The 15,190-nt window shown below is 36.9% G+C and overlaps 1 protein-coding gene across 1 annotated transcript in view; it reads left to right on the forward strand.

Annotated features, from left to right (window-relative positions):
- GEMIN2 (gem nuclear organelle associated protein 2) overlaps window positions 1–15,190 on the forward strand; it is a 22,005-nt gene continuing 6,815 nt past the window's right edge. The window contains exons 1-7 of the mRNA XM_032344090.1: window positions 1–189; window positions 568–652; window positions 2,038–2,127; window positions 2,983–3,042; window positions 6,566–6,679; window positions 9,358–9,402; window positions 10,528–10,596. Coding sequence (XP_032199981.1) covers window positions 53–189; window positions 568–652; window positions 2,038–2,127; window positions 2,983–3,042; window positions 6,566–6,679; window positions 9,358–9,402; window positions 10,528–10,596 — 600 coding nt within the window. The 5' untranslated portion in view covers window positions 1–52. The remainder of the gene's footprint in view (window positions 190–567; window positions 653–2,037; window positions 2,128–2,982; window positions 3,043–6,565; window positions 6,680–9,357; window positions 9,403–10,527; window positions 10,597–15,190) is intronic.

Genomic DNA, 15,190 nt, shown 5'->3' on the forward strand with positions numbered 1-15,190 from the left:
CGTGACCTAGATTTGGCGCATGCGCTGAGTGGGACTGGTTGGATTAAAAACCATGGCGTGGGTACCGGCGGAGTTTGCAGTAGAAGAGTTGATGCCCCGGCTGTTGCCAGTGGAGCCCTGCGACTTGACAGAGAGTTTTGATCCCTCCGTACCCCCGAGGACGCCTCAGGAATACCTGAGGCGGGTCCAGTAAGTGACTCGGTCCTGGAAGGGTGGGCTGGTTGTCCGCTCTGCCCCTGGGCACAGCTCTACAGCCCTCACCCCCCGCCTCTGTTTCCCTTCCCAGTCTAACGCGAGGTAGGGTCGAATCAAGATCACTTGATTACTTCTTTATCTGGGCGAGTTTTTATGAACGTAATTCTGTTTACCTATGTCAAGATGTGTACTTTCAGATTTCCTTGCTTTCAGTCCAGTTAATTTCGGAAATACATTGTTTGGTACGTCAATTGCAAATCTGTACTATTATTCGGATTTCGTAAAGAACCGTGGAAAGGGACCGCTCCTTTTATGGCCCATGAACAAAGCACAGCCGTAATCACATTTCTTGCATTTATTACTTATTTGTAGGATCGAAGCAGCTCGATGTCCAGATGTTGTGGTAGCTCAGATTGATCCAAAGAAGTTGAAAAGGAAGCAAAGTGTGAATGTTTCTGTGAGTTTTATTACCCAGCAGGGGATTCTTCCCTTTTCCTCTCCCCCGCCCAAACAGAAAGATCAATGGTTTTCCTATGGCCTCACAGTATCTCTATGATATATGTAAGATTTCACTATTCCCTGTAACATTATACATTAGCTTGTACATTTTCCCCAAAAGGACAGTTGGTATTTACTGCCTCCAGAGAGGTTTTCAGTAACGCTGGCATTCGTGGAGACTCCTCATACTTCAGGTCAGTCCTAAAGGACTCTTTAAATAGGTTACTTACATTATCATTTATTTTTAGGGAACCTTTTTCCACTTGCTTTCATAATTATTCTTAGACTGGTGTTTAACATTATTTAGTGTAGTTTGCATGTTCTGAATTTGACTGGGTTTTGTTTTTTTAAGAAAGGAAAAGTATCAAGTATCTTAAATTTTTTCTAGTTACTTGCACACCAGGAACGTTTTTGTTCTTTTATTTAACCAGCACATTTTTATTAAGCAACTAGGTGGTGCCAGGCACTGGGAATACAACAAAGAATGAGACAGAAAAATCCCCACCTTAGTAGAGTTTACATTCTCCTGAGGAAGACAGTAAACAAGCAAACAAAGTAATTGTATATTGTGACTATTGATATGAAGAAAATTAGCATGTGTAATGACCAATAAGTAACAAGGTAGAGTTGTTGCAGAAGGTCTCTCTAAGGTCATGCTGTTTAACCTAAGGTCAAAGGAGAGCATCAGCTTTTAAATTTTGATAGGTCCTTTTCCTTTTATGTTCTAGGTAATTTCTTTGGTGTTTATTATCGGGATATTTTAATTCAGATACTACACTGTTTCATATAATTTCTTCTCAGAAATTTTTAGTTGATGGATGAGAATGTCTTATATACCTAGGTTTTGAAATATACACTTTTATTTCAAGGCAATCTGTCATCAGTTTTGAACTGTTATGCTGTGTTAGAAAGTTAAAGTAGCCTTTGTAAAGTCAAGTGTCTTAGATTATTTGTGTACATTCTTCCTATACCAAAATTCTTTAGTTTGGGATATATCTCTTTTGTTTCAAACTGTTTTGTTTTGTTTTAATTATAGAAAGGTAGGACTAAATTATATCTTCAGGGCCCATATAATTTAGATTTCTTAGATTAGAAATTCCAACTATGAACCATTCCAGATTGCTCTTACTGAAATGACTCTACAGGGATCTTTTCCTAATGTTTAAACTTGGACATAAAAAAGAGAAGGGCCTACTTTTTTGCATCTGCAAATGTATAGTATCTTTCTTATATAACCTTAATCATTTATAACTCTTCATTTTGATTCTGCTTTTACTTTGTAGAGGCATGAGATTCTAGTTATAACACTAACATTGATTCTTATATTTATGAACTGATCTCCAGCTTTCAGGATGCCAGCCTGCTCCAGAAGGATATTCTCCCACACTTCAGTGGCAGCAACAACAAGTGGCACAGTTTTCATCTGTTCGACAAGTAAGTGTACTTTAATTATTTAATCAAATTAAACCCCTTCCACCGGAGAAAGACCATTATATGGTTTCACTCATATGTGGAATATGATACACAGTGCAGAGGATCATAGGGGAAGGGAGGGAAAACTGAATGGCAAGTCATCAGAGAGGGAGACAAACCATGAGAGACTCTTAACTATAGAAAACAAACTGAGGGTTGCTGGAGGGGAAGGGGGTGGAGGATGGGGTAATTGGATGATGGGCTTTGAGGAGCGCATGATGTGATGAGCATTGGGTGTTATAAGCAGCTGATGAATTATTGAACTCTACATCAGAAACTAATGATGTAATATATATTGGCTAATTGAATTTTAAATTAAAAAAAAATTAGACCCCTTCTGTCTTCCTCCCTCAAGATTTATTTCTGTTCTTAGACTTTAGTTGGAAAAATAAGATTCCTCCTCCTTCTTCTTCTTTTTTTTTAAGATTTATTTATTTGAGTGAGAGTGCACACCATGCAGGCAGGCATGTGAGTGTGGGAAGGAGCAGGCAGAGAGAATCTTTAGGCAGACTCCCCAGTGGGCAATGAGTGTGGAGCCTGAGGAGGGCCTCTGTCTCATGACCCAAGAGATCGTGACCTGAGTCAAAACCAAGAGTTAGTCACTTAACTGACTGAGCCACCCAGGCACCCCAAGATTCATTATTCTGAAGGATAAAGTTAAAATATTTATGAACCAGTTACCAGATTATGATCATTAGACATAATACAGTTTAAAACCCATCTTCCAAGTTTCAGGATTGTTAGGATGTTGCACAATTGTTTTCTTTTCAGGTATCCATTCTCTGAAGATCACTTGCCTAACTTTTCTTTCTTTAGAGTGTGATCAGACATAGGAGTCACTGGAAATCACAACAGTTAGACAGTAATGTGACCATGGTACGTAAGTTTCTTTGTCTAAGTTGTACAGTGTGTACCTATTTGAAATAGTCCATATTTACTGCCATACTTTAAAGATTCACTTACTTAGTTTATATTACTTTTGTTCTTTTTCATTGACCGTTAGTAGAAATAATTCTGTTGCATTAGTAGCCGTAAAAGTAGTATATAATTGGGGCATCTGCATGGCTCAGTGGGTTAAGCCTCTGCCTTCAGCTCCGGTCATGATCCCAGGGTCCTGGGATCAAGCCCCACATTGGGCTCTCTGCTCCGCGGGGAGCCTGCTTCCTCCTCTCTTCTCTGCCTGCCTCTCTGCCTACTTGTGATCTCTTGTCTGTCAAATAAATAAATACAAATCTTTAAAAATTTAAAAAAAAAGTATATAATCAGTAATGCAAGTTGTTATTTTTATAACAGTTTTAATCCATAGAATCTTGAGAGACTTTGAATAGGTTCAGCCTCTACAATTTTTTTTTAAAAGATTATTTATTTATTTATTTATTTGACAGACAGAGATCACAAATAGGCAGAGAGGCGGGGGTGGGGGGAGAAGCAGGCTCCCTGCTGAGCACAGAGCCTGATGCAGGGCTCGATCCTAGGACCCCCAGATCATGACCTGACCCGAAGGCAGAGGCTCAACCCACTGAGGCCACCCTGGCACCCCAAGCCTCTACAAATTTTTTTTTTTTTTTAAGATTTTATTTATTTATTTGACAGAGAGAGATCACAAGTAGGCAGAGAGGCAGGCAGAGAGAGAGGAAGGGAAGCAGGCCCCCTGCCGAGCAGAGAGCCTGATGCAGGACTCGATCCTAGGACCCTGAGATCATGACCCGGGCCGAAGGCAGTGGCTTAACCCACTGAGCCACCCAGGCACCCGCCTCTACAAATTTTTAAGGGTTCTTCTAGACCTTGATTTTTTAGAAAATAAATGTATTTTCAGTATTTACAAAAAGATTGAATAAAGGCTTATTGGATTTTCCTGGTAAGGTAATGGTGCCAATACCAGTGACATTTTAGTAAAGCCTGTTGTGCATATTAGAAAGTATTTTCTGTGCTTTATCAGTTTAGATATAATTTTCAACTTCAGGAGGTATGTTATATCTGGACTACTGAATAAAAAAGGGAGGTGGAGAAGAGATGGATACATTGTTCCAGGACAAGACTTCTAACTTTTTTAGGGAGTCTGATATTCTTCCTGAGAATCACACAAAAGCTATTTATATTCAGAAGAAAAAAATTGTGTGTAACCAAGGTTTTGCTCCCATTTTCACGTAGTTCATAGATTTCAGATCTTAGAAGCTTCCTCTAGGCAGTTCTTCCTAATATCTTTTACATGGTAACACCTTTGGATAAATGGAGGAGGCTGCTTGCATAGCCCTCGACTGGAGCTGAAAGCTTGAGAAATTGAGTATATGGACTCTGCTTGCTTCTAAATGCTAGTTGAAAGCTCTGCTCTAGGAAAAGTGTGAAACAAACTAACATCACTTGCCTAAGATCATTTAACTCATAAAAGGTATAGCTGAGCTTCAAACCAAAAAGTTTGGCTGTAAAGCTTTTCTCTGTGCTTTGAGGCCTCCTGGGAAAAGGTAGTAGAGGGAGAGGGGGTAGGTGAGTAGACATATTTTTTTCTTGCTCAGTATAAGGACTTTTGGGTAGATTCTTACTAGTTCAAAAAGAAGCTGCATCAGTAACTTGACAATACAATTTTGTCAAAAATGTAAATGACTGAACATGATTGAATAAATTGTGATCCATGAAAACAGTGAAATAGTAATACCATGTTCATCATGGCAAAAATAAATGTTATGTAAATAATAAAATGAATTTTTTTTTTAATTTTATTTATTTGACAGAGAGAGCTCACAAGTAGGCAGAGAGGCAGACAAAGAGAGAGGAGGAAGCAGGCTCCCAGCTGAGCAGAGAGCCTGATGCGGGGCTCGATCCCAGGACTCTGGGATCATGACCTGAGCCGAAGGCAGAGGCTTTAACCAACTGAGCCACCCAGGCGCCCCTAATAAAATGAATTTTTTAAGTAGAGCACTCTAATAGTTTATTTAAAGCAACAAGGTAAATACAAACATTATTTGCTGATTTAGTCAGTCATTTATTAAGTACCTATTTTTAGTAATCAGGGTATTCAGTGTTACCTGAAATAGAAATGGTCTGTGACCTAATGGAGTAAAGGAAAGGGCAGATACAGTGTTCCAGTACAATAGGTTTTAATCTTTCAGGGGTCTCATGTTTGTCCTGAGAATCTAATGAAAGCTATTTATCCTCAGGGGGGAAGACTACACCTGTGCAAATAAAATTTTTTGTCAGTACTTCTCCCCCCTGGACCTGCATTTGGTAGTGTAGAATAAATCTATTCTTTCTTCAGTTGGACTGTCCTTTCAAGTGTGTGAAGCATATAATTTTGTCTCCTTCCCTGGTATAAACATCCTTCATTCTTGTAAGTGTTTTTAGTGCATTTTTTCCCATACTAGTTTCCATCTTTATCATTCTCTTGAACAAACCCTTGTTTGTCAGTATCCATTAAAGTGTGATCCAAACTAAACACATCCCACATGATGTGTAACACTTGGGCACTGTATTAATTTGCTAGGGCTGCCATAATAAAACACCACAGACTGGGTGTTTTAGCAAACAGTAATTTATTTTCTCACAGTTCTCTAGGCTACAAGTCTAAGATGAAGGTATTAACATGTTTTGTTCCTCCTGAAGTCTCTTTGGCTTGCAGGTGGCCATGTGGCTGTGTCCTCACATGGTCTTTCCTATGTGCACAGGCATCCTTAGTGCCTTTTGTTATGTCTACATTTCCTTTTTTCTTTTTTTTAAAGATTTATTTTATTTTATTTTAAAGATTTTATTTATTTATTTGTCAGAGAGAGAGAGCGAGCACAGGCAGACAGAGTGGCAGGCAGAGACAGAGAGAGAAGCAGGCTCCCTGCTGAGCAAGGAGCCCGATGCAGGACTCAATTCCAGGATGCTGGGATCATGACCTGAGCTGAAGGCAGTGGCTTAACCGACTGACCACCCAGGTGTCCCAGATTTATTTATTCTAGAGAGAGTGTGTGTACATGTGTTGGGGGACAGTGGGGAGGGGCAAAATGAGAAGGAGAAAGAATCTCAAGCCAACTCTGCACTCTGAGCATGGAGCCCAAGGAGGTGCCTGGGATCACCACCGGCACATAAACCAAGAGTTGGACACTTAACTGACTGTACCACTCAGGCACCCCTAAATTTCCTCTTCTTAGAAGGACATTGGTCAGATGATGAAAGCCCACCCTAAAAGCCTGATTTTATCATAATCCATTATAAAGGCCTTGTCCAAATATAGTCACATTCTAAGATACTGGAGGGTAGGGCTTCAACATACAAATTTGGGGGGGACAAATTCAACCCATAATAGGCACCATATCTTTCTGTTGAAGTGGTAGGAATATAAAAGACTTCACTTTTTTTTTTTAACTGTTCAGTTAAAAACGAAACAACATAGAAATAAGATAATTTTTTTTTCTTTTAGCCAAAATCTGAAGATGAAGAAGGCTGGAAAAAATTTTGTCTGGGTGAAAGGTTATGTGCTGAAGGGGCTGTTGGACCAGCTACCAGTGAAGGTCCTGGAATTGATTATGTGCAAGTAAGTGATCTGTGGATAAACCAAAGGAGTTCTGCTTTTGGTGTATGATTTGATACAAAGATTCTGAAACTCCAGCCTAGGCCAAATCTAGTTTGCAGGCTGTTTTTGTATAGCCTATGAGCCAGGAGTGTTTTTAAAATAATACTAAGTTACTGAGTGTATGGCCTGCAAAGCCTAAAATACCCTCTGGCTCTTTACAGAAAATGTTTGCCAACCTATGACCTAGCTAATTGGCTCTCTTATTTAAAAATGTGCAGCCCAGTTTCTGAAACAATGTACTGTGACCTACCTTTCTTTTTTTTTTTTTAAGATTTTATTTATTTATTTGACAGAGATCACAAGTAGGCAGAGAGACAGGCAGAGAGAGAGGAGGAAGCAGGCTCCCCGCTGAGCAGAGAGCCGGATGCAGGGCTCAATCCCGGGATGCTGGGATCATGACCTGAGCCGAAGGCAGAGACTTTAACCCACTGAGCCACCCAGGCACCCCTCTTTCTTTCTTTTTTAAGATTTTATTTATTTATTTGACACAGAGAGAAAAAGAACAAGCAGGGGGAGTGGCAGGGAGAGGGAGAAGCAGGCTCACACAGAGCAGGAAGCCCGACGTGAGACTCCATCCCAGGACTCTGGGATCGTGACCTGAGATGATTGCAGATGCTTAACCAACTGAGCCACCCAGGCACCCCGTACTATGACTTTTCTTAGGTGGGCTTTGTATTTCTTAAGTTTTAGCTATGTGATAACTTCCTGAGATAGGATTCAGGGTTTTTTTTTTAATGATTGAGCATGGGTTATGAATTTTGCATAGTCCAGGAAACAAAGGAAAACATGACACAGTTAGGGGCTTAAAAATGCCTAATAGATTTCATATTCTGGAGATGAACTTTTGAAGGTATTCGTACATTTCCCATAGCTTTATTCTAATCATAAATCATACGCCAACTGCTTCTTGGCTCCACAGTTTGTGGAGCTGATCCAAAAAATGTAAAAGCTCTAAAAATTTGGGCACCTGGGTGGCTCAGTAAGTTGAGCATTCAAGTCTTGATTTCACCTCACATCTTGATCTCAGGGTTATGAGTGAAAGCCCCATACTGGGCTCCATGCTGGGTATGGAACCTACTTTAAAAAACAAACCAAAAACCATCAAAAATCATTGAAAGACCAACAACTAATTAAAACAGAAAAGGCAGGGGCACCTGGGTGGCTCAGTCATTAAACGTCTGCCTTCGGCTCAGGTCATAATCCCAGGGTCCTGGGATCAAGCCCTGCATCGGGCTGGGCTCCCTTATCTGTTGGGAAGCCTGTTTCTCCCTCTCCGACTCACCCTGCTTGTGTTCCCTCTCTCACTATCTCTTTATCAAATAAATAAAGTCTTTAAAAAAAAAAGAAAAAACAAAGAAAATGCAAAGGCTATAAATAGCTCACAGAAAGAAAAATATAAATTGCTCTTAGATGAGAAGATGCCATATTCACTCACCATAGAAATATAACTTGTAACTCCACTGAGCTGCTGTTTTTCAGATAACATTGGCAAAGGAAATTTGATAGCTCTTTTAACAAGGGCGGGGAAAATAGGTACTTTTATACATGGTGGTGGGGTGTACATAGATTCGGGTCTGTAAACAAACTAATTTGGCCCTGTTTCTTACACAATCTGTTGTGTTTTTTTGGATAATGCCCTAATGGAGGTTATATTTCAAAATGTATTCTAATTGGACAAAAAATTACAACTCACTTAGCTTGTTATTACAAAATATATGAAAGTAAAATACAGCATGTGGAAGAACCATTCAAGGAGGCAAAGTTAATGCACATCCTCTTAACTTTCTCTAAAGTCAATGCTATTTCCATAATGAGGGCTCCCAGCATTAAAACTTCAAAATACTTTTTTTTTTTTAAGATTTTTTTAAATTTATTTATTTGAAAGAGACGCAGCGAGAGAGGCAGCAGAACCAGGGAGAGTAGTAGAGGAAGAAGCAGGCTTCCTGCCAAGCAGGGAGCCCAATGTGGGGCTCAATCCCAGGACCCTAGGATCATGACCTGAGCTGAACGCTTAACAACTGAGCCACCCAGGTGCCCCTCAAAATACTTTTTTAATTGAATCAGCTTAGGTTTGAAAAAAATTATTCTGAGTGCCCTTTATTCCTGAAAATGTTAGCTTTAGCTGCAGATTTTGAAAACGTGTGTGCAGCATATTAATATAGTATCAATAGTATCATAGTATTAGTTTAGGAAATTTCATATTTTAATTACATCATTTTAAAATTTATATATTCAAATTGCAAAATATTTTTTGAGGCATTTCCAATGTAATAGTTGATAGAATGTTTTATTATAATGGGTAATGAAGGAATTTCCTGTTAGTCATTCTTTGTTTTTAAAAATTGTAATAAGAAACTCACGAGTTTGGGGGCACCTGGGTGGCTCAGTGAGTTAAAGCCTCTGCCTTCAGCTCGGGTCGTGATCCCAGGGTCCTGGGATTGAGCCCTGCACCACGCTCTCTGCTCAGCTGGGAGCCTGCTTCCTTCTCTCTCTCTCTGCCTGCCTGTCTGCCTACTTGTGACCTCTGTCAAATAAATAAATAAAATCTTTTAAAAAAAAACAAAAACTCACGAGTTTGAAAATAATGAAGCACCCTTTATAATACCATTTAGTAAATTTCAGTCTCATTTTTCTTTCAGATTGGTTTTCCTCCCTTGCTAAGTATTGTTAGCAGAATGAATCAGGTAAAATCCATTCAATAATACTGATGAATGTATTTTGTTGTTTTCAATGTGTATGAGAGTATATAAACACATTCATTAAATGCTTACAGTACATAAGGTCCTGTCCTAACCTCATTAACAGTTGTTATTTAATTCCCAGTACAACTCATATTGAGAATTATTATTAATATCCATTTTTTATAGATAAGGAAACAATTGAAAGTTAAATGATTTGCAGGTGGTTTCAGCAAGTTCTAATGGCACACTGGGATTTAACCCCAGTTTGACCTAATTCCAGAGCTCATGCTACATCATGTTGTTCAACTCTTCAATTGTGTATATTTCAGTTTTAAGTCTTAGATTCTGGGGTTTGAAGTAAAACTGAGGTTAGATTGTTACTTCTAGTTCCAGATGTCCTATATATCCCATTAAGAATGAAATAGATAATTTTTTGGAGCAAAAGCTTCTCACTCTTTTAGGATGAAGAACTCTGTTATCCATTTAAATAGCAGATGAGAAATTTGATTATTTTGCCTTCACATAGCTTTGGGTGCCCTTGAAAGATAAATTTTTTTAAGTGTCGTGCTCTGTTGTAAATCCTTTACTGGCTAATAGTCTCACTTGATCATTTGCTTTAAAATACTATATCATACTAAATTCAATGAGTGACTTTCGTTAAGTGTCCAATTATGCTTGAAGAAGCAAGAGAATATTTTCAACAGTTTGATAAATTCTGTCTATATAGCTTTAAAACCATCTTTCTCTAGCTAACTTTCTCCTTATATTTTTACTTTGACTTAATAAAAATAACTTGAAGGTATTTATGCAAAGATTTTTTTTTAAGAGCCAGGGGAATTTTTCAGGTATTTTTAAACTAAGTTAGTGGTTACAGACTAAATCCTTGGTTTAAACCAAGGTATTGATACTTGAAAGTACTTAAAAATATTTGTCTAAAAAGCTTCTTCCCTCTGAGTGATCCACCTAACCAAATTACTAAATACAGTCAATTTCTCTGGAAGTCTAAAGCATGGGACTATTTTTAATATCAGAGTTGCTTTTTAACTAAACTTAATAAAACCCATGTTGAACTTGCCTTTGTTTTATTACTAATACATTTCTTCCACCTCCCCTTTCCCCTTTTTTTAGGCAACAGTAACTAGCGTATTAGAATATCTGAGTAATTGGTTTGGAGAAAGAGACTTCACTCCAGAACTGGTAGTATTGCATCTTTTTATTTTTATAATGCAGACAAAATTGTGTATACTTGTTTTATATATGAGATAGGACTCTAAGGATATTTATGGATATGTGTGTATTATACTTGTACATAAACTATGTGCACAATGCAAACTATGCTTGCTTGCAGTGAAATAAGGAGCTTAGAGTAGAATGCAAATCAATATTATATTTTATTGAGAAAGATTTACCTTGGAAAAAGTCAGCTAAAGAGTTTATTTATGGGGCGCCTGGGTGGCTCAGTGGGTTAAAGCCTCTGCCTTCGGCTCAGGTCATGATCTCAGGGTCCTGGGATCGAGCCCCGCATCGGGCTCTCTGCTCGGCAGGGAGCCTGCTTCCTTTCCTCTCTCTCTGCCTGTCTCTCTGCCTACTTGCGATCTCTGTCTGTCAAATAAATAAATACAATCTTTAAAAAAAAAAAGTTTATTTATATCTTGGGAAAAGCAACTTGTCTCACTGCAGTCCAGTAACAGATAGATCACTGACTGACATCCAGTTTGGACATCCCATTATAAGTAGTGCTGGCTTAAATAAATTTGAAATGCATTTTCTTTTTTGTGTGTGTTCTGTGTATATGCGTTGTTTTTGTATGTTTGTTTTTTAAGTAGGCTCCTTGCCCAATGTGGAACCCAGCGTGGGGCCTGAACTCATGACCCTGAGATCAGTCAAGGCCTGAGCTGAAATCAGGAGTCAGATGCTCAACCTCTACTGAGCCACCCAGGTGCCCAGAAACAGTGACTTTAAACATTAATTTTTTTCCCCTTAAGTGCACGTTATATAGTAGAGATTTAAAAGAATAAAATATAAAAATGAAAATCTAGTGAATTTCACATAAGAATATGATACTTAAGAGACTTCCCAAGCTACCGAGATGAATGGCAGGCTTAAAAATTTGTACGTTATATTGCAATATTGGTTTATCTGTTTTTCCCAGCAGACTATAAGTTTCTGCAGGGCAAATATTATATCTTATCCTTTGACAGGGAGCTTTGGAGCCTCAGGTATGCTCTTTTGCAAATATCCTTAACTATAAAAAAATATATGTTTCTAAAAATTAGATTTATCTTCAAAGGATAATAAAATTTCTTATTAGGATATTAAGCAGATAATTCATTTATATAATGCCCACCAAACTGACTTATTTGACCCAAACTGAAGATGAAAATGAGCTGTGAATATAAAACTGTAAAGTAGAGAGGCAGTGCAGTGTAGTTAAGAGTATAGAGGATTGCTGGGGTGTCACCTTGAGCAGGTACTGAATCCTTTTATGCGCCAGTCTCCTTATCTGTAAAATGCAAATAACAGCTCATAGGTTATTGGAGGATTCAAGGAGTTACTATATACAAAGTTCTTAGTGTTAATGCCTGGCACACAGTGCTTGCTATTTTGTTGGTATTTGATACTCTTTTGTGAGTTGGAATTTAAGACCATGGTTAAACATCCAACTCTTAAGCTCGGCCCAGGTCTTGATCTCAGCGTTGTCATTTCAAGTACCACGCCCAGCCTACTTAAAAAATAAATAAATAGAGATAAAATCACTGTTTCTGATTCAGTGGCCACACATATGTAATATGTTATTCTGGGTTTTTTAGCTCCCGATTTCATATATATAGTTCTGTATGATAATGTAACTCATATAATTTCCATTGTCTTAATGTCTCATGGTTTACTTGGTTCTCTCATTATTGATCTTCTGGGTTCTTTCTTGTATTTTATAATCATGACTAAATTACAAACATTTATACTAATTTAATTTAATTAACATTTTCTCAGGATATTGCTAGAGTAGAATTATTGAATCAGGGTTTTATAACCTTTTGTTACATTTTGCTACATTGCTTTGCAAAAGGAATGAATCAGTTAATAGTGCCATCAGCAAAGGTTTCTTCTTTTTCTCTGGAGCTCCGCTTTAAGTTGAACCATGTACATTTGCCATTTTTGTAGGTTAAAAACATTTGATTATCAGTAATTCCATATGTTCAATCTAATGATTATAATCATTTTATAATTTGCTTGTTTTCAAATTTAGTGAACTTACAGTAATACTTCAAAGTAAATGTAATTTGTATTCCTTGAATGTCAGTGAAAGTGAATATTTTCCCCATCATAGGTATATTAGGTATACCTTCAAGAGATAACTTTGTATATATTCATATTACTTGTTCATTGGAATCTGGATGTTCAACTCTAAATTCTACATGCATTCTTTCTCTCTGATAGTGACCTTTTAGCAGTATTACCTGACCTGTTTTCCTTCTCTTCCTTAAATCTTTATTTTATTAACTTTGTTGTAAGATTTTTTTGGAAATTTTTTTTTAAACTTCTGAAGATTTCCCAAGGTAATAAGGTGATAAGTTTGGCGTTTCCTATTTATTAGTGAGAGCATATTACCAAAAAGTAGCTATATTTGTCAGAGGAACTGACAGCTGATTTACTAAATCTTAACCTAATGAACCCTTTGCTTCTAACCTTGAGTCGATATGACTCTTAAATCAACGGTATTCAGTTCTTCTATCCAATTAACCATATTATCAGAACTTTCCTATTAAGAATATCAGTGTATAAAAACCTGTATTACAAAGTTTGCTTATCATAAACTAGCAGAAGAAAAAAGACATTTTTTTAAATTTCTTTACTTGGGATTACTTTAATTTCTTCTTGAAAAATAAATACAGCCTTATTTTTCATCCAGATGTGAAGGTATTAAAGAATATGTTCAGCTATTTTGTTTTGGGTTTTGTTTTTACATTTTAGTATTGCCACAGTGTGTTCACTGACTTTGAGAAAAGGTGCCTCTAAATATAAATACATCTTAGACAATCAGTAGAGGTTTAAGAGCCATTTGAATACCTGAATGCCAGTTATATGGTAAATGTAGCCCTGAGAATTCGAGCCAAGTTTAAATGTATAATAGTTTTTTTGATGTAGAAGAGAATGCCACTTATTATTTATAAAAGAAACTTGGATGTGAATCTTTTGTTTAAGAAAAAGTCTTATTGATTTGGGGTAGCTTGAGGAGCTAATTTAGTTTGTTGCATGAATTGCTATGTAAACATTGTTTAATATTCTTTAGGTTTCTCCAGAGTGATTTGTTCCTCAGAATAAATTCAGTCATATACACTGCTGGTGGAAATAGAATTTGATATAATTTTTCTGGGGTACAATTTACTGATTATATCTCAGAAACATTTATGAACACATACACCCTTTGATACTACCATTTTATTTCTAGGAATTTAGCCCAAAAAACCAGAGATGCTCTAAAATTTATGTTCAAGGATATTTATCACACTATTTTTTATATAACAGCAGCAAATTAAACCTGAGTGCTCAACAATAGAAAATTGGTTAATTATGGTGCATTCAAAATGGAACATTCATTCCATAAAGATTTTAATTTAAGCTCCTGTTGTGTTCCAACTCTAGACTTGGTCCTAGGGGTATAATATCTATCATTATACTCTCAAAGAGTTTGGGAAAAGAAAGAATAAACCAGCAGTGACAGGAAAGTGTTTGGTTAAGGAGTATTTATATAAGTGTTATGTTGAGATGTTATTATTCCCATTTAACAACATGGGAGATACTTAACTATGTATTGCAAGTAAAGAAGAGGGCTACACAAGGTTACTACCACATTATTAATATTACTGCATTAATGGAACTTTATTTTTTTATAAGTTGTACATAATAAATATGCTAAAGATAAAAATTAGCACTTTTTTAAATTAGAAATTTTATCTGGATGGGGTTGTGTTTGTGTTTTTTTACTTGTTTGTATTCTTCAGTTTTTCTGAATTGAATATTTTTTCCTTTTGTAATTAAAAAAAAAGAGAGAACATTTCAAAAGAGGATGGGGATGGAGTACCTGGGGGGCTCAGTGGGTTAAGTGTCTGACTCTTGATCTCAGCTCAGGTCTTAATTTCAGGATCGTGAGTTCAAGCCCTCCATTGGGCTCCATGCTAAGCATGGAGCCTACTTTAAAAATAAGTAAATATATAAAAAGAGTGGGGATAGATTGTTTGCCATGGTACTTAACAGAAGTATCAAAACATTTTTTATAATTTGTTTAAGATTTATTTTTTTTTAAGTACTCTCTATTCCTAGCATGGGGCTTGAACTCACAGTCCCAAGATCAAGGGTTGCATGCTCCACCAACTGAGCCAGCCAGGTGCCCCTCAAAACATTATTTCATCTAGAGTATATTTTTTTGTATAGGCATGGGGCAAAGTTATAAATTTATAAAATTATTTATTTGCATATCTGTCTATAAAGGGTAAAGGAAAAATATGTGTCTTAATTTTTGCAAGGATTAGCACATCTTAATGTAGTTTTCTGACTAGAAATCAGGACTTCCATTATAGGAAGAATCTCTAAAATGAACTCTTTGGACCTAAGGGTATTTGAAGTGTCCAATGTCCTATGTCTGTGGTAAGAAGATACAAAAGCTATTGGCTGGCTGTCTAGATAATCCCTTGTTGTCTATATCCAAACATAATAGAGTTAATGTTACATTGATTTATTCATAGCAAATAACCAGACACAACTTTGGACATTTTAAAAAATAACTTAAACT

This window comes from Mustela erminea, chromosome 5 (genome assembly GCF_009829155.1).
Source record: "Mustela erminea isolate mMusErm1 chromosome 5, mMusErm1.Pri, whole genome shotgun sequence".
Taxonomy (NCBI): Eukaryota; Metazoa; Chordata; class Mammalia; order Carnivora; family Mustelidae; genus Mustela; species Mustela erminea.